The sequence below is a fragment of the Hippocampus zosterae genome, chromosome 16 (genome assembly GCF_025434085.1).
Source record: "Hippocampus zosterae strain Florida chromosome 16, ASM2543408v3, whole genome shotgun sequence".
In the NCBI taxonomy this organism is placed as follows: domain Eukaryota; kingdom Metazoa; phylum Chordata; class Actinopteri; order Syngnathiformes; family Syngnathidae; genus Hippocampus; species Hippocampus zosterae.
The window spans coordinates 5,465,366-5,486,023 of NC_067466.1; the positions used below are offsets into that span (position 1 = coordinate 5,465,366).

General features: G+C 42.9%; 1 protein-coding gene across 2 annotated transcripts; it reads right to left on the reverse strand.

Moving 5' to 3' along the window:
* Positions 1 to 6,477: 6,477 nt before the first annotated feature.
* Positions 6,478 to 20,215, reverse strand: micu2 (mitochondrial calcium uptake 2). 2 transcript variants are annotated; one of them, XM_052046271.1, is made up of 12 exons: positions 19,973 to 20,215; positions 17,052 to 17,181; positions 12,274 to 12,305; positions 12,090 to 12,165; positions 10,994 to 11,041; positions 10,644 to 10,726; positions 10,122 to 10,175; positions 9,916 to 10,013; positions 9,557 to 9,728; positions 9,362 to 9,470; positions 9,111 to 9,268; positions 6,478 to 7,352 (listed from the first exon to the last, which is right to left on the reverse strand). In XM_052046271.1, the coding sequence occupies exons 1-12, from the start codon at positions 20,162 to 20,164 to the stop codon at positions 7,263 to 7,265; spliced, it is 1,242 nt and encodes a 413-aa protein (XP_051902231.1). In that variant the 5' UTR covers positions 20,165 to 20,215; the 3' UTR covers positions 6,478 to 7,262. The 2 variants fall into 2 exon arrangements, with proteins under 2 accessions (XP_051902231.1, XP_051902230.1); XM_052046270.1 differs by having other exon boundaries at positions 6,478 to 7,364.
* Between the last annotated feature and the right edge of the window lie 443 nt (positions 20,216 to 20,658).

The window sequence follows — 20,658 nt, forward strand, 5'->3', positions numbered from 1 at the left end:
TGAAAATGTGAAAATAGCTTATTTTAACGCCTATAAAGTGTTATATTGTTACAATTAGGGTTCTTTTTCTACATTGAAAAATAATGCTATAACACATTGAATAGGAATCAAATCAACATCAATCCAATCTATATATAGCGCGTCGTCCCGCACGCGGTCTGTCCTTCCGTCTGTCCCTTTTCAAAACGTACCTACTTCACCGCGCCGCTGTGCGCCGCCACTGCGCCGCTCAGGCAGTGGCTCACTACGATCGCGCGGGCGTCTTAGCGAAAAAATGTTGTCTACCCACAAGCATTGCAATGAAATTGTTAGTTATTTAGTAGAGCTAAACATCTCTTTATTTTCGCGATAAGCAATGAAGATGAACAAAAAGTTGAACCAAGCAACAACACTTTTGTGGGCCAAAGGCCCACCTTACCAGCCTTCCGCAGGAACTAGCTGATGAGCCGCCCAGAGGGCGGCGAACCACCACCTTACCAGCCTTCCGCAGGAACTAGCTGATGAGCCGCCCGGAGGGCGGCGAACCAGCTAGTATTTTATAATCTGTCATATTTATTATCACTCAGTGTGATAAATGTTTTGGATGAACATAGATCTGATATCCTGGAGGCAATTGATGAAATACACACGAAACTCTTCCTTCACAGCTCTCTTTCTTTCTATGTTTTTAGTTTTTACTGCAGTCAAGCTATTTCTTCAGCCGCTTCGGGTCCGAACATCTCAATTACAATGGCTTTGCAGACGGGCAGTACTAATCGCTCTGCCACTTTTTTTTGCTCTGCGACATGGTAATTTGCTTTCAAGGCTCTCTCGTTTACCTTTGCAGTTTTTCTCATGCACGTTGCTTGTTTCTCCGTGCGTCCAGACAGGTGAATAAAATACTCCACATTGTTGTTTCGAAGTGAAGGGTGTTTTGTTTGAAGATGGAGTTTAAGGTTACTTGGGACCATAGCGCTGTTTCACCACATACCAAGCACAACAGAGTCAGCGCCGTTCAATGGTCCCTCTAATGTTTCATGTGTCTGCGCAAACAAACAACTTCTCTGAGCACACCGAGGACCACTGTGGACAACATCAGAAGTGCTTGCTGTGGCCACACAACCAGTACAGTGCACTCCGCTTAATAGAACACCGGTTAATAGAGTAATCCGCTTAATAGAGCAAAAGGCTCTGGAACGGATTTGCCTAATGCAATTTCCTATAAAGATACTCCGCTTAGTAGAACAGATCTCCGCTTAATAGAACAGGCCGTAAGCAATGAACATTGTAAACTAGTGGTTTTCGAAGTGTAGCTATCGCGATACTGTACCACTATTGCGAGAAAACGCGGTAGTTCTAGCCGTATACAGTAACAGGTAGCACGCGTCACTCCACACATAGACACACGCACGTCACAATGGCTTCAACTTCATTCAAGAGCCGAGGGATATCACCTGCGGATAAGAAGGACATACTCAGACGATACGATGCATTGCCGGATTCTCAGAAGGTACGCCCGCGGTTTCCAGGACTTCCCTCTTATCCAGCGCATTGAGCGGGAAGTCAACCGCAAAATTACTCCTGTTTCCAGACAAAAGTAACGAAATTTTTGACTGAAGTTGATTAAAGTTGTTGTTTGATTAAAGATATGGACGTCCACAGTCGAAATATCTCTTCTAACTCGTCAGCAGGGGTTTTTCTGCGTGCATAACTTGGTCGTCGACGTGTCTGAAGGTGTACCTAATAAAGTGTCTCCGGTTAATAGAAACCCCGCTTAGTAGAACAGAAGCGCTTCGCCCCAATGGTGTTCTATTAAGCGGAGTGCACTGTATCACACCTGGGATTATAGAACATTTCATGGTTTATTAAAAAATATTCAAATCACAACAGCAATTGGTGCATTTGTTTTAATAGCAAGTAAAAATAGTCAATTAGAACTTTAACTTGCTCATGTTCGGATCTTTTTTCTGTGTGACAGCTAGTTCTTTTTCTCCCGCAATGGTGATCCCTCGCTATTTCGCGGTTCGTTTATCCCGGATTCGGTGCATCACGGATTTTTTCAAACATATTCATAAAATAAATAAATAAAAATAAATATTAAAAATCCCATATACATGGAGTACAGTATCGCATATGTTGCTCTATGTGACTCGCTGTTGTTTTGCAGCTTCTCCTGAACTGTTTGCGGACTTAATTATTATTATTTATTTTTTTTACCTATTCAGTAAATATTCTCTAGTACGGACTCGTGTTTGCGCTGTCCAATTTGTCCTGATAACAGAAATTCCTCATTTCGGAAATGAGCATCGTCCATGTCCTTTATGAACCTGCAAGTATGTTGACAAAATGCACAATAACAACACAATAAATCACAAAAATATACTGTCGAAAAACTATTTATATAACAACAACTGCAATACAGGTGTATCCCGTAAAAACCACAACAGTAAAATACATACAGTATTTTAATGTTGATTTTTTTGTCTTGGGGGGAAAAAATGTATTTTGGATTGTTTTGTTGGATGCATTCTTTGGTTTATGACAATGTTTGCCTGCGTGTCATACAGTTTTCTTGGTAGTTGCAAGTAACTGTCCCGTTGATCACCGATGTCTGCTAATTCTTGTGCATAAAGAAGGATTTTTATTGCCATTTGAATTGCTTCCTTGCTGGATGGTGGCTTGTCATCAGGAGTTGAATCAATGCCTTTTTAAAAAGTGTCTGCTTGATCTTTTTAGCTTTGTGTCCAGCCTCGCTCAAACGGATGCATTTCACTTGCTCCGCTCCAATCGTTACAGTTCTTCTACGTTTCGATGCGATGATCTACACGACGTAAGTGAATAAAGTTACAATCTTTCGCAATTACAGTAAAACGCACGCCAATAAAAAGTCGCTTACGCGTCTTCGTTTCGAATCTGATGAATGAAAACAGCAAAGCGAACACGTTTCTTTGGTCATGTCGAGTGGGTGCCGCGTTCTCCAGGACGTAAGTGAATAAAGTTAAAATCATTCACAATTACAGTAAAACGCATGGCAATAAAAACTCACTTACACGTCGTTTAGAATCTGATGATCGAAAAATGCGAAGTGAAAACTTGTTTCAGCATTGTGTCTTTTCCGTCACATCGGGTGGGTGTTGCGTGTATTTAAGCTCCTGCGGCATTACACCTCCATCTGGGTTACGGGTAGTGGAATTTCCGCTTACGCAAGTTCCGGTAACGCGTAATATCGTAGTCAAAATGTTAATGCATCGGTTTTTATTCCAGGTGAAGGATATTCCTTTCCATAGAATTGCGGGGATGGGAATATTTACTGTATATGTTAATTGGTCGCTACTTCGCGGATTTTCGTGTATTGCGGGTGCTGTTGGTCCCCATTAACCGTGATAAACGAGGGATTACTGTAATGTACTAATCCCTTTCCCCATCTTGAGTCGTTGTATAATTGTCCAGCTTCCATTTAGTCCATATTCTTCGCTCACAACTTTAGCTTTGCTGTATGTTTTGCAGAGCAGACCTCTCACTCGAAAAAGAAAATATCTCACCCAGTTGCACTGCTTGTTCTTCCATTTTCACATACTCCGGCAGCCAAACCAATATTAAAGAACCGCAGTTCATTTCTTATTTTTGTTTGGGGAGTCGACGTATCACATTCACTACACTGTCGTTTTGTAATACAGTACTGTAATAGGGGATTAGCATGAGCGTCACTTGTCGCCGTCGCACTGTTAATTTGTCTTTTGTTTTGTCACGTTGTTTGTTGTTTCATCGTGCGGACCTGATATGGACTGTTTTCAGCGTTTTTTGGCCACGACATTCGTCAAAGGAGAAGCATCTGTGCTTGGTGGCTGCGCCTTCTCGGCAGCACGCCTGTACCAGCACAGATTTTGGTTGGGAGGAATGTCTGCGCTATTGACTGTCGGTGCTGGACAGACCTGGGGCGCTTGTGTTTTTTGCGCCTGTAATGGGCAGCATTTTTCACAACCCCGTTTTGTTCAGTGGCAATGTCGACGCTGTTGGACAGTCGGCGTTGGTGCGGCTGAATGGATGGCTGCTGAAGTAGAGGATGAGGAGAGAGGAGCGTTGGCGCAGAGCGCTGATGCGCATTTGGAACCGTGAGTCGCCGCTTAGATTTGAAATGGATTTCCATGGGACAGGAGAATTGAACCAATCTCTTTTCGTCAATGGATGCTACAGCTTCTTGTTGACTTTGAAACTTAGCTTGTAGCTGACGTGTGCACATTTTGAGCATGGCGTCTCTGATCCACTGGTTAAAGGAAACTTTGATTCTCTCCTCTTTCATCTCAAACTGCTTCAAACAACAAAGCGTGTGATGGAAAAGTGGTTATGCCTGCATGACTGTCTGTCTGTGTTTTATGTTATGTGTTGTGTTCATTGTTTTACTTGATGTTAACTGTTTTGTTAAGCGCTTTGTTACAGCTGCCGCTGTTGTGAAAGCGCTATATAAATAAGCATGTATTGTATTGTATTGTATTAATTGTTATGGAGCAGAGAACATTCGCAAGTACTGTCAATGCCGTGATTGGCTGCATAGCGTCATTGCATCGTATCGTGTGATTGACTGGACAACTGTCACTCACTGAATTCCACAGCAAATTGATACAGAAAAAAAGTTATATATCTAATTTGTTTGCAGTGCGTTCATTGCTAGATGGGGTTTCTTGTGCGCCGAGTGTGCGACCAGTGCACAGCTCAGAAGGAACATTGGTGCCGTTGCATCTCCAGTAAAGAGTAAACGTAACTCTAAATGAAATATACTTTTCATTGTATTGCCTCGCGTTGGAAACTTCGCTTGTCTCGAAAAATAAGGCAATTTCCTAGCTGCTGGTGCTCCCTACTGGTATGAAAGAGGTCTACATGATCACTCTTCCAAGGCGATCGACCGCACAGGAATACATAATGTATATTTCCCACGGCACACCTGATAATATCTCGCAGCCACTACTGTAGCTTCTATTCTATGCGCCTTGTAATGCAATGCACCCTGTAAATGAAAACGGTTTCAAAACAGGCCGTTCAGTGATAGTGTGCCTTATACCTAGAAGCCCCTTGTAGTGCGGAAAATATGGTACTTATGTATTTATTTATTTAGTATGATATACTGTAGCGGGATCTCAGTTGGGCTGTCTGGACTTTGACCTTGCATCGACCTTTAAGGCATTAACTAACGTAAGCCAACAGGATTTTCATTTTGGCATATACATTTTTGTAAGCTTATATTAAATTATTAATTATTTTCATCTTATATTTGAGCATTATATTCTTTATGTGATAGTTATCTAAAATTATACGCTGTTTAATAATTGTTGAAACATTCTTATGTTGCTTGCGTCTGATTGGCTAAAGTGAAGCAGGAAGTGCTTTCGTGACTGAAAGGGGTGTGTTCTCGTTCATCCATTCGGAGGTGCGGACGGGGTTTTTTTCTTTCTCCTTTTAATAAACTGCATTAAAGGATTCCATCTCTCCTTTTGTCATTCGTAAAGAGCCATCCACTGAAAAACAACAAACCCCCAAACTTACATTTTTTTCTCGTTGCATGAATATCAATTCGTCCAGGCCCTGAGCAAAGCAATGTGAGACCATGACCACATACATAAACTGTAGGTACATGAACCCCACATCTTGGTATGACAAAAAAAAATTGGGAATCACTGAACCAACCAACCAAGAAATGAATGAGAAAATTGAGCAAACAACCTTTGGGAGCACCACTGAGCTAATGAAACCACTGAACTTATAAATGATACAGAGCTTGAAATTGTCAAGGCGGCCGAGCGGTTGAAGGCTTCAGGTCGCGGTCTGCTGGGCAGGGGCATAGCTATGTGGTGGCCCAGGCCTGGGGCCACCCCTTGTCAATCGCTGGCCACCCAAACGACTAGGATAAATTGGGATATGTGTTTCTTTTTTTAGGTAAATGCATATCTAAAATATACAATTGTTCTGAATGCAAATTGTAAAACAATCTGTCTTCAGCAACGAACACTTAATTCTTACAGTTATCAATTAAAAACCATTGCTTTCAAACATTGCCTGAGTAAACTCACAACATGGCCAAGAAGTCGTATCATACATCCACGGGCATGATTTCATGAAATAAAATGCACACATATCAATCTTAACCAACCCACTGATAAAACAGGCAAGCACAGACCTAAGCGAAAAGCAATGCGTGGAATAGTGAAGAATGACGATTTTGGTGTAATTGTGCTTTTTAGATATGCACAGAATGAACGAACCATTAATCGCAGGATGCAAAATGGCATCAGCCGTCGGTGATAACTGGTTGGCTGTTAGTTAGCAAATCGGCACATCATAGAAGCTGGTACATCAAATCTACAAATAAACACGAAAAACACAACAAGAGGTCATTTTTCTGCGAGCAGAGAAAAACGAAACTGTGACATGATCACACAAAAATGACCTGAATGTTAGTAAATTAAAGTTGCACCATGTTAAAAATGTCAACCGACGAGACACATGTCACTCTTCTGTGCGTTTATTGTTGTTTGAAATACAGCACCTTTTTTATTCATGTGCAGCAGAAAATGCTGAATTGAATAGAAATTGGAAAAATAAGCCTCAGCATTCATAATTTCAGGTTGCTAAGGTCAGGAATTTCAAAACTATTTATACCTGATTCCAAAATCATGAACTCAGTTGGCAAAGCGAGAGGACGCATTTGCTTTTCCATTATTTTCAAATCTGTTTTTATATGATTTATATTTAGAGTACCGGTACGTTTGAAAGCGAGAGGACAAAGTTGCTATTTTAAACTATGCATTATATTTACATGAAGAGGTAATTTGATTTTGACAATCGTTTGGTGGCAATGGCACATATTGACGGTGGTGGAGGTCTGCAGGGATGTGGAAAGGAGCAGCTCTGAATGAGGGCCGAAGCCAGGCTCTTGAATAGTCTCGAAAATGGTTTTGTAACCTTTTTCCAGATTGATTTCATTCCCTTGGTTTCTCCTTCATTCTTGAATGTATTTATATGGTGTCATGACTGAATGACTGTTTCTTTGAAAAACATACCCACCCCAAATTTTCTTGTAATATTAACATCCTCAAAACATGACTCCTTGACATTTAGTGGTAGAAAAATGTATTACATTTTTTTCCCTCAATATTACAAAGATACAATTTTGCTCTTGAAACATTGACTCATCAACAAAAGTGGATGGGACACTTTGCTCTCGACTGATGAAATGCACACTCGGGTGGAGCCGTGGCGGGTCTCAGACGTGTCCTCGGTCGATCGGATGCTCAGATGGGACATCTGCCGCCTCCCATGGCTTCCTGAGCGCCTTTGAGGGTCTCCCGCTTCACACATTTCCAGTAGCCAGAGAAGCCATTCTGTGGATGCACCTGTATATGTTTATCACATAAAATAAAGCAAGAATTCTTGGAAAATGCAACGCCGACGAGCAAAGAAAAGCAACTGTGTCGCAGGGGCATATTTGTCACGCCCGATGTACACAGTATGCAAGTAACAACCAAAAAAGGGTGATCAGTCTTCACACTTCTCTCATATTCAATGAATCTCAACTCAATTGTATTTGTAGACGACTTTAAAACAACCACACCTGTATACAAAGATGGTAGAAAGCACAAAAATGGTCAAACTAAAAATCAAGTCTCATGCTGAGTCAAAAGCCAAAGAATAAAAATGAGTCTTGAGACGAGTTTTAAGGATGAGCACCAAGGGGGCTTGCTGAATGTTCAATGGGAGGTCATTCCAAAGAGAGGGAACAGCAACGGAAAAGGCTCAATCCCCTCCGAGCCTCTGTTTAGTTCTCAGGACCTCTAATGTCTGGTCCACAGACCTGACTGAGGCAGGTGCCTAGGGGTGGAGCTCGGAGAGGTAAGGTGAAGTGAGGCTATTTCAAGATTTCAAAACAAATAATAGGATCTTAAAAATAACTAAAATGTATAGGGAGCCAGTGAAGGGATGCCAGAGTCGGAGTTGTGTGCTTCCTCTTACGAGTACCAGTCAAGAGGCGAACAGCAGCATTCTGGATCGACTGGAGACGCTTAATGGAGGATTGGTTGACTCCAAAGTATTCATTCATTCATTTTCTGATGCGCTTATCCTCACAAGCCTCCTAGGGTGTGCTGGAGCTCATTTCAGCCGTCTTCGGGCAGTAGGCTGGGGACACCCTGAACTGGTTGCCAGCCAATCGCAGAGCACACACAGACAAACAACCATCCATGCTCACACTCACACCTAGGGACAATTTAGAGCAAGGGTGGGCAAACTACATGTTCGGTGCACAATTAAGGTTTGATTGCATTCATTTCATTTTGACTTGTAATGGTATTTCAACAACAGGTGGCACAGTTACTTCAAGTTGCAGAGCACGGGGAGGGAGGGGAAAGACTCAAATCTATGAGACTTTGAAAAACAAGGAAGCGATTCTTACTCAGTCCGATTCTGGCAATTTCCATGCTCGGAGTGAATTGCTTGTGGCTCGAGTAAATGAACATTTCCTAGAATGGTTTGATTCTTATCATGTTAAAAACTTCCCGCAAACTGGACCGCTAATAAGAGTCGGAGAGCAGTCAAATATGTAGAGCGTGAACAACAGGTGGCTCAGTACACATCCTTGAGGAGAACCGGTGCTGAGTGTGATGGTGGAGGAGAATGTTATATTATTACTGGCATACAAAGACATTGTGCTATCTTCTTTATTTTCTATTTCTATTTCTAAATTTTGGCCGGGCCCTCCACAATAATAAGCATATCCAACTGATATGCTTATTATTTGCCCCCCCCCCCCCCCCCCCCCCGGGAAAATAATTGCCCACCCCTGATTTAGAGTGTTCAATCAGCCTGCCATGCATGTTTTTGGAATGTGGGAGGAAACCGGAGTCCCCAGAGAAAACCCACGCACGCCAGAGGAGAACATGCAAACTCCACAAAGGGAGGCCGCAGCTGGAATTGAACCCGGTACCTTTGCACTGTGAGGTGGACGTGCTAACCAGTGGACCACCGGGCCACCCTGACTCCAGAGTAAATCAATGAATTGAATTCCAACTGATATTCATTAAGCTACAGCAATTCCATTGCTGGAATTTTTGCGCGACTACGTAACCACAGTGATGGATACCCACCTTTAGCCCCCGCAAGACTCTGTCCTTCATCACTCCAATGAACTCCTTGTGGCTCAGGCAGTGGTCCCCGTCCATGTCGAAGAGTTTAAACACAGTGTCCAACACGTTCTCAGACAGGTCGTGGCCTGTGGCTATCCTCACGGCACGCTTGAACTGGGCTTTTTTTTTTTTTTTCAGAAGATGGAAACGACCGACTGTTAACGACGGCGGTCCTCCCTTGCGATATATTCAAGCGTGATAAGCGGTCTTACCCATTCCCACAGGACGGTTGGCTTCACTGATCATCTTCATGGAAAAAGCAAAATCCTCCAGATTGTTGGTGAACAGGCAGAAGGCTTTGAACTCCTCAAATGTGATGCTCTTGCAAAAGGGGGGGGGGGATGCCATTTTTATGATGCACTTTAGCAACAAATTTTTTAAAAAATCCACGTTGCAGAACAGAGTACCTGGCCAGCAGGGATCCTCTTCCTCATGTTTTCCCAGTAAACCTCATTGTCTTCCTCGTTGGTGTAATGGAGCAGCCACTCGGCAAAGTCCTCCCGTCGCATGGTGTCCATTCCTTTGGAGAACTGTAGGAACTCCATCTCCTGGACCTCGGCCTGGAGATCCTCCATGAACCTAAGTGACGGACAGTTGATCAAGCGGTTAACAAGTCATCGAAAAGCAACCTCAAGAATGACAAGTGAGGCCGATATTATACTGATCAGATCCATTCTGAACAGTGACTGATCTACTCGGGGTTTATTCTGGTTCCATCAAACTCAGGCTTATGTTGTCATTTGACAATGACTGAGAGTTGCATTACTTGCGGAACTGTTGATATTGCAACTTGTTTTCGCCACTCTTTCCGAAGAAGTACGCCTGCAGCGTCGTGTTCACGTGGTCTCCATCCTCAACTGATCTCTATAAGAGTCCAAGAATTTCAAAACACAAACAAACAAAAATATGCACAAGTTGGTTGCCAGATAGTTGATGAAACAGACAGTGTGATTTATTATTATTATTTTTTACCTCTGGGTTGTCCTTTGAAATTCTCCTTTTATTTTTTCCAATGATTTTCTTCAGCTGAAAAACAACAAAATAAAGAAATGATCACTTTCATGAACGATTATGATCTTTTTCCAAGTCATTTTGTTGCTTAAGAGAAAAAGGAAACGTGCACTTCTAATTCTGGAAGCAGCCTTCTTGTCTACCTGATAAAATAGAACCCAGACATGCAAGCTTGGAGCACGGACACACCTAAAAATACAATCTCGGTCTGTCATTCACACGCTTTGGCGGGAATGAACAAAAGAGAAGTGCTGAGTCAGGCTACAAGAGATGCAAATGTGGAAGTGTATTGGCCTAGAACAGTTTCTGCTCCACTCACCTTCCAACTGTGGCAGCATGAAGTGCGGACCATCAGGCAGCATTACAAACGCATACATTGTGACATTTGAGCTCATAAAAACAATTCAGCCAGCCATCCATTTGTGAGAACTTAGTTAAAAAAAACAACTTATGTGATGTAGTACGACTGTCATTTAGTTTTACCTTCATGAACTCCTTTTTATCCACTTGCTCGTTGCCATCCACGTCGAGCATTTTGAACGCAATGTGAAATCCTGTTTGCGGCTCTGCCACGGCAAACAACAATCGGTTAACAATTTTGATATTGAATCAAACTCGCCACTTCAGCTCAGCTATTAGATGTTGATGCAACCTCGATGACACATCACCCTTTCAGGCAGGGCGGTTACAACAGTGGACAGTTTATCATGTTATCGGGTTACAGGGTACACGAAAGCGTTATTGCGGGAAAATATATTCAGGAATTTTGGAGAAATTGCGACAGTCAGATCTCATCATGTGGATTATCATAAAATCACCGTTCATTCACTTACTTGTCAGAATAGTCAGCAAAAACAGGTACTCTGTGTAGGTTATCAAACCTGCAATAACATGATGTCACAGTTATATATAAAAATACAATGAAATAGTAGAACTTAGTACAATAAATACAAGCCTTCACACCACTGTTTCATGGACAATCCTCGAAATAAGCAAAGCTTGGCAGCATGCTCTGCCCACATTCCAGTCAATGGCAAAGGCAATTAAATGTCGCCCATCTGTGTAAAGATGCCTTCTTTCTTATTAGTTTGTTGTGGTTGCTTGAAACCAAAATGGCCGACGTCTTGTTGAACGTCATGCATAGGTGCTTTACACTTTTTTTTTTGTTATAATAGGAATTCATTCAAATTAGTGGACCAAATTTAGTGTTGGTTAGTGAAACTGGTTTCAGGGAGCGCTATTTAATTCTAATTTAGTAAGATGTGTCAGAGCAGGGAGACATAAAACATTAATTAAGGATACCAGGCCTCCTAAACCGGAATTGCCCACCTTTGTCTTTCAGCAAGAGCGCCACTGCCACCTATCGTAGTGATTATGCAATTACATTTTAAAGGAAAAAACTAAAAATAAAAACATGATCCTTAGATCACACCTGGGGTACCTGCCATCGCACTGTGTCCCCCGTAGTGGGATGAAGAATATATTTAAAAAAAAATAAGTTACATCCCCATTTTGCAAAATGGCAACTTCAGAACACAGGCGAACCGTGATTGAATTGATTGAAATTCAATCAAGACTGCAAGGTCTGTTTCAGTTGACAGAAAGTTAGCAAAATGGCTGCCACGCCCCTGAGATGGCGAAAAAACGGGTGAATTTTACTTCTAACTGATATTCCACAGACGCAAAATGAATCAGAACGTAGTGTTAAGACTTGGTAAGGGACATTATCATATTACTGAAAAGAAAAATTTGGGGTTGATTTCCGCTTGAAAGGTTTTATGAGGGCAATATTTGACCCTGGAATGATAGAAACAATGGTCGATGGACTGGGTTCAAGGTTCCGCTGCATGTGTGCAACTGTTTGGCTCGCAGCAAGAAACAGAATGAACCATTCATGCGATAACCCTGTTCAGATGACACTTGACTTACCATTGTCACCCCAAAATCTGAACAAAGTATTGCCAGGCCGAGCTTCGGAAGCAGCCACCATCATCTGTTCTCGTTCCTACAAAAATGTCAGAGTAGATGCAATAGCAGTATTATTATACCCAACATAAAGTGAAACGGTCCTATTTACAGTACTTATCTACCATATGCATGGAATTACTCTTACTTTTGTTGTTAGGACTCTCTTCTGGAGCTTTCCTATAGCAGAGACCAGAAACATGCACATTAAAAAAATTAAGAAAACAAAGTTTGATTACATACGTTTGAAAGAACATTAAAAAAAGAAAATAAAATGACGGCAGTTAAAAAAAAAAATTATGGAACGCATTTAAAACTATATGGTGCACTAGATGATCCTGTTTAGAAAAACAAGAGCATCTTTTTCTTCATGTTGCGATGTTCTTTCAAATGAATACACAGTTTAGGGGGTCCTTGGTTAATAAAGCAGCGGAAGGATGTTATCACATGGTACAGAAATGCACGCAGTTGCCGCCAAACTTACTCTTTTCCATTTTTGTTTTATATTTATGGCCTACAAGTGTTTTTACACTCAGTAAGTGTATGTGTGTGTATTAAAAAAAAAAAAACTATATATATATATATATATATATATATATATATATATATATATATATATATATATATATATATATATATATATATATAAATCAATATAATATATATAGAGGGGAGAGTGCATCACCTTGGTATATGCCACATTTGATGGACACTTGGGTAGGTGGCTTGCCATTGGCTTCAAGTGTGGTTTTCCACATCCTCATCGAGTTCGCAACGAAGGCTCTTAGGGTCCTGTTCACCTTATACAACTCCAAGCATTCAGTGATCCATGTATGTGGCATCGAGTCATAGGCTTTCTTGTAATCAATCCAAGCTGTGCACAGGTTGGTACGTCGGGACCTGCAGTCGTGTGCGACTGTTCTGTCAACCAGGAGTTGATGTTTGGCTCCTCTAGTATCTCTACCAATGCCCTTCTGTGCTTCGCTCATGTATTGATCCATGTGTCCACTTATCTTAGCCGCAATGATGCCTGACATGAGCTTCCATGTTGTGGAGAGACAGGTTATTGGCCGATAGTTGGATGGAACTGCCCCCTTTGAGGGATCCTTCATGATCAGGATCGTACGCCCTTCGGTTAGCCATTCTGGGTGAGTCCCATCCCTCAGCAGCTGGTTCAGTTGTACTGCAAGGCGCTCATGGAGTGCTGTGAGTTTCTTTAGCCAGTAGGTGTGGACCATGTCCGGGCCTGGTGCTGTCCAGTTCTTCATATCTGAGACTCTTTCCTGTATGTCTGCCACTGTTATGGTAACTGGGTTCTGTTCAGGGAGGTTGCTGTGCTCCTCTCTCAGGGTCACCAGCCATTGTGCACTGCTGTTATGTGCAACCTCCTTCTCCCATATGCCTTTCCAGTACCTTTCAGTTTCCAGTCTTGGTGGGTCGGCTCTGTTGTTAGGACCCTGCCACTGAGCGTACACTTTCGCAGGTTGTGTTGCGAACAGCCTGTTTATTCGTCTGGCCTCATTCTCTTTCGTGTACCGCTTTAGGCGACTGGACAAGGCTTGCAGCCTTTGTTTGGCAGTTTCGAGTGCTTCAGGTATGGTCATCTGGATGTACCTCTCGGGTATCGGCCTTTTCATCACACCTCTCTGGGCCTCTGTCAATTGACTCACATCTTTCCGGGCCGCCTTGATCTTAGCCTCCAACCGCTATTGTTCCAGAAGGAACAATAGCAGACATTGAGGACAGCTACAAGTACCTTGGTATACCACAAGCCAATGGCAACCTCGAACTGGCAACAAGGAAAGCGGCTACGGCCAAATACCTCCAGCGAGTGAGGCAAGTCCTAAGAAGCCAGCTCAATGGCAAGAATAAGACCCGGGCAATAAACAGCTATGCCCTGCCAGTGATCAGATACCCTGCAGGAATAATAAGGTGGCCAAAGGAAGAGATTCAGACCACGGACGTTAAGACCCGAAAGCTCTTAACCATGCATGGAGGGTTCCATCCCAAATCCAGCACCCTGAGACTGTACGCAAGCCGAAAGGAAGGAGGCCGGGGACTAGTGAGTGTGAGAGCCACTGTCCAGGATGAAACATCCAAGCTCCATGAATACATCAAGGAGAAGGCTCCAACGGATGACGTACTCAGAGAATGTCTCAGACAATGGGGAACAGAAGATGAGGCGCTGGAAGAGGGACCATCATGGGAGGACAAGCCCCTACACGGGATGTACCACCGGACCATAACTGAAGTGGCTGATCTCAAGAAGTCCTATCAGTGGCTAGAGAGGGCTGGCCTGAAGGACAGCACAGAGGCACTCATCCTGGCTGCTCAGGAACAGGCATTGAGCACCAGAGCCATCGAGGCCCAGATATACCACACCAGACAAGACCCAAGGTGTAGGTTGTGCAAAGAGGCACCTGAGACGATCCAACACATAACTGCAGGGTGTAAGATGCTGGCAGGGAAAGCCTACATGGAACGCCATAACCAGGTTGCTGGCATAGTCTACCGAAACATCTGTGCGGAGTATGGACTGGAAACCCCAAGGTCAAAATGGGAAACACCTCCGAAGGTGGTGGAGAATGACAGAGCGAAGATCCTGTGGGACTTCCAGATCCAGACTGACAAGATGGTAATGGCGAACCAACCAGATATCGTGATCATAGATAAAGGGCAGAGGAAAGCCGTTGTAGTGGATGTAGCGGTCCCAAGTGATGGAAACATCAGGAAGAAGGAACATGAGAAACTCGAGAAATACCAAGGGCTCAGAGAGGAGCTGGAGAGAGCCTGGAAGGTAAAGGTGACAGTCGTGCCTGTGGTGGTCGGAGCACTCGGGGCAGTGACCCCCAAACTAGATGAGTGGTTGCAACAGATCCCTGGAACAACATCGGACATCTCAGTCCAGAAATGTGCAGTGCTGGGAACAGCAAGGATACTGCGCAGAACCCTCAAGCTTCCTGGCCTCTGGTTGAGGACCCGAGCTGAATGACGGACGGACACCACCCAAGGGGTGAGATGAGGATTTTATATATATATATATATATATATATATATATATATATATATATATATATATAGGGCGGCCCGGTAGTCCAGTGGTTAGCACGTCGGCTTCACAGTGCAGAGGTTCGATTCCAGCTCCGGCCTCCCTGTGTGGAGTTTGCATGTTCTCCCCGGGCCTGCGTGGGTTTTCTCCGGGTGCTCCGGTTTCCTCCCACATTCCAAAAACATGCGTGGCAGGCTGATTGAACACTCTAAATTGTCCCGAGGTGTGAGTGTGAGTGCGAATGGTTGTTGGTCTCTGTGTGCCCTGCGATTGGCTGGCAACCGATTCAGGGTGTCCGGAGACGGCTGGGATGGGCTCCAGCACCCCCCGCGACCCTAGTGAGGATCAAGCGGTTAGGAAGATATATATATATATATATATATATATATATATATATATATACACACACTAGGGATGTGAATCTCAGCACTGAGGACGATTCGATACACATCTCGATGCACTGCCAGCAATGCGATACTCAAACGATACATGGAATTTTCTGGCGATACGATGCGATATGTTTCACCGTCGTCACGATGCGATACACAATAAGTTCAAATCAATGCGATGCGATACGATACAATGCAATTTGTTGCGATATTGTGCAATTAAACATGATGCAAATAAGCAAAGAAAAAAAGCTTTTAAAAAGATGGAATTCAGTATGGTATTACAAAAAGGATACCACTTTATTCCTTATAAACAGTAGAACTTGTAAAACAACTTATTTAAGCCCTTTCACAATTGGGTTTTGTGCAAAGAAAATGTAAACAATTTGGCACCTGAGACTCACAGCTGTTGCTATAGTGTAAACACAAACAGAATCTCACTGAGTGTCTTATATGAAATTATATATATATATATATATATATATATATATATATATATATGAATCTATAGCGCAAGATGTCCACCCATCCACTGTAAGTGCAACTCTTTGTGCACTGTTCAGCGACACAGTAATCTCACTTCTTACTTTGTTGTACACATCGGGAATATGGAAGTGAACACAGACCTGTCTGGTATTTTATACCTGGGTTCCAAAACGTGCACGAGCTGTCTGAAACCCTCGTTGTCCACCTTGCTAAGGCTGGAGGTCTTTGCATATGAAATAAGCAGTGACCTTAGTTATAGCCATTGCACGGTCACAGTGAGTTGCAAGGGGACTCCCAAAATAAGAGGCAATTTTTTTCTGATCCTGACCTGGTTTACCAAGAGTTTCTCCGGTGTCCGACGAGGAACTGGGCGGGGAAGCGGGAGGGAAACTTGTCGGTGATCTGGTGCCATCGTTTTAAGTGGGTCTGCATATTTGTTGTTCTGACGTTGTATGGCTTCTTAGTGCGACATTCCTTGCAAATTACGGAGGTTTTATCAAGCTTTCCGTCTTTCTTTTCGAAGCCGTAGTATTTCCAAACATGAGATTTGAATGTTGCGGCTGCATTAAATATAGTAGTTTCCTTGCTGCTGCTTGCGCTAACTTCGATAATGTTTCGCTCGTTGTGTACTGGACTGTATGTGACGCACGGCTACCGTCCGTATTCAACACAAAACGCAAAGCAATGATGGTGCATTCATTGCGCCTAGGAAAGGGCAGATAGGTGACGTTTAACATGAATAAAACGGCGATTGAATCAGATTTTACCGATACCCATCAATGCATCGTGATGAATCGCGATTTCACCCGTCAATCGCGCCGTACCCAGTGAATGAGCCGATGCACTCGGATCGCGCACGTGCGCATCGATGTATCGATTAATATCGATTATTTTCCACACCCTTAATATATACACACACACACACACGTGTCAGGTATCTGTGGAATCACCCGATTACTCCACAGTATGTTGTATCCCGCCATGAAACAAGCATGCACTTACGATCAACATCCTCCAGCATCACAGAGAAGAGGAAGTCTCTCGGGGTCATGTAGGGCTCTTCTTCATAGACAATTGAGGCAAACTGGATGAAACGCATCTTTCTGGCAGACATTTGGGGAGCTGCAGGCTCCTAAAAGAAGGATGAGAGGTTTATTATTTTTAACTATAAAATCATTTGAACATGTATGCGTATGTCCGTTGCTGAGGCATCATTCTCGTGATTGCTTTATTTGAGTGATGACGGAACTTCTGTTGTGTTTTTCAAACTCGGCAGTATAAACCACTCACGATGACTTAGAACATGTATTCTACTCTTTTTACAACTTCAACATTTCTTGAAATATCACATATGGGTATAGGACTCGGTTAACATTTCCCTAATTTGTAGTTGAGAAGCTCGCTTCAAAAACTTTTAGAAAAGTAATTATTTAAAATCCAAATGATTGGATTTATTATATAGTATATTTTTTTTCAGATTCAGTCAAATTTGCAGTTACTTGGTCAATTGACAAACACATTTTTGGTCTTAAAATTCGCCAGCTCCATTGTGATGCCACAATGTCTCATATTTTCAGTCATTTCTAGCATCCATTTCATAGATTTTATCAACTACAAATGCCTCATAACTGTGATATTTTGGTTTCTTACAATGTATATTAATAACCTAGGGAATGTTTGTTAATTTTCAAATATTTAATTAGTTTTATTCTCAGAATTGCGCCCATTATAAAAACGATGTACAGCAAAGAGCCATTTTCCTATATTTGCTTTGTTTTACTACATTCATGTTACTTTAAATGTGTACAACATAATACTTTAACAAAAGCAGGTTTATCAGATTATTTGAATATTCTGAATTTAATAATTACAATCTTCAAATTATGATGATCGTTGTTATGATGAGATGACGTTCATCGTTCATCTCCAAACTTCTAGAGAAAACAGTAGCTGCTCAACTTCACACCCATCTTTCCTCCAATAAGCTATACGAACAATTTCAATCTGGCTTCCGTCCCCTCCATAGTACTGAAACTGCCCTCCTCAAAATATGCAATGACCTTCTTCTCTCTGCTGACTCCGGTTCACTCGCCATCCTCCTCCTGCTTGACCTCAGTGCAGCCTTTGACACCATCTCTCACTCCATCCTCCTCGACAGACTCTCCTCCATTGGCATCACCAGCATCCCCCTCTCCTGGTTCCGCTCCTATCTTTCTGACCGCACCCAGTTTATCCAGCTCAAACGTTTTAGATCTCACCCCTTTCCCTTCACTTCAGGTGTTCCTCAGGGTTCTGTCCTTGGCCCATTGCTATTTCTAATCTATCTTCTTCCCGTGGGTAATATCTTCAGGAAACATCACATTCATTTTCATTGCTACGCGGATGACACCCAGCTCTACATCTCTACCAAACCTAATACCGTACTTCCACCATCCTCCCTAACCAACTGCCTGCAGGAATTAAAATCTTGGTTCACCTCAAATTTCCTCAAACTGAATAGCAATAAAACTGAATTCCTCCTTATTGGCACTAAATCCAATCTAAACAAAATAAACAATTTCTCCATTACCTTCGAAAGCTCTTCCATCTCCCCCTCCCCTCAGGTCAAGAGTCTGGGTGTCATCCTTGATAGCACCCTCTCCTTCACCTCACATATCAACCACATCACTCGTTCTGCATATTATCATCTTCGAAACATCCACCGGCTCCGCTCTTCTCTCACTCCTCAGTCCACTGCTATACTTGTACACACCCTCGTCACCTCGCGACTCGATTACTGTAATTCCCTTCTGTTTGGTCTCCCTCAAAAAACCCTCCATAAGCTTCAGCTGGTCCAAAATTCAGCCGCCCGCATTATCACACTCACGCCATACATAAACCATATTACACCTGTCCTCCAACATCTCCACTGGCTTCCCATTTTACACCGCATTCAATATAAAATCCTGCTACTCACATTCAAATCCATTCATGACCTAGCCCCTCCATACCCATCTGACCTCATCCATATTCCTACGCCTGTCCGCTCTCTTCGTTCCTCCTCCTCTGTCCTCCTCTCTGTCCCCCCTGCTCGCCTCGTCACCATGGGAAATAGAGCCTTCAGTCGCTCTGCTCCCCAGCTATGGAACTCACTCCCCGCTGACCTTCGTAATACAGCCTCATTAACACATTTCAAATCCCGCCTCAAAACACATCTGTTTCGACAAGCCTATTCACTCAGACCATAAAGCCATTGTTTTATTTATTTATTTTGTTGTATTTTTTCTTATCTTATTTGATGTAGTTTTTTAACATTGTACTCGTGATTTTAACTGCTTGTTGTAAGGTGTCCTTGAGTTTCTAGAAAGGCGCCCACAAATAAAATGTATTATTATTATTATTATTATTATTATTATGAATCTATTCTTCGCGTTTAGAGTGGAATCAACCACTCATTACCCACTGGCGAATTAATTCGTCTCATTATGAGAGAGACGAATTGTATGAGAGAAGTCTTATACGATGAAGATTAAGAAATGTATGGGTGTTTGAAACTCGGGTTCTACAAAAAAATATCACACCGAAAATCTCGACCCCCATTGACTTCGCCAGAAAATGGTGCAGTTATAACTTTCACAATACTGTATTTGTCACAGGAAACGAGACTTACATCACTGGAAGCGTCTTAAAAAGACCTGCCAGCCCCGGTAATGCTTGTTTCATGGAAGTCGTTTTACCCAAACACTATCCTCTTACCATAACAAGTTTGACAATCGGGCGAGGCCTTTTAAAAAAGACCGTGGTGCTTCATTAACTGTCACAATCGGTGCAAAATTGAAGTATGTCACATTCATTTAAAAACATGCATGCACCTAATACACACAACTTGGGTCTGTCAGGTGTATAAGTTACGACTTGTTAGAGCGCGTATAGTGCGTACTCACTTTTTGCTCTTCAGCGTGAACGACGAAGAGAGGAACGCTTCGGTTCACGTTATATTGGTAAGAATAACCCATAAATCCAGTCGCGACAACAGTGCCACAGACGACAGCTCGGCGCCATGTTAAACCTTTCAAAATTCGCGAGCCCCTGATAGAGGTCCTAACCAAGTACGCAACTTTTCCAACGAAGGCCATTTTCTCTCAGAAAGTAGCTGGGTGAGCTTCCGTAGCTGGTGTTTGATAGGCCCCGCCCACTTGTGGTCCCAGACCATGTCACGTGGCGCTTCCCTGGCTTTAAATAAACGAGAGCACAAATATGGCCCCTGTCTCCAGATTCTCAGCGCCTCAACGGACAGAGGGGCAGGGTTCGAGTCCGGCTCTGGCCTTCCTGTGTGGCGTTTGCATGTTCGCAGGTTTTCTCTGGGTGCTCTGGTTTTCTTCCACATTCCAAAAACATTCACGGCAGGCTAAAGGAACAGTCTAATCTTGTGATTATGAGTGTGAATGCTTGTTCGTGTATGAAAAGAATGTTCCTCCATGACATGTGTTCAATTTTTTTGCTCATGTTGCAAATACCAGCACAAATGCGCCTGGCAGAGAAGAGCAGTGCCAGCAACGTCTGAACCAAGGGGGTGGCTGTCCTTTGTGCAGTCTGTTTGAGATTGTCTGTGCTAATAGTCATCTGCCAT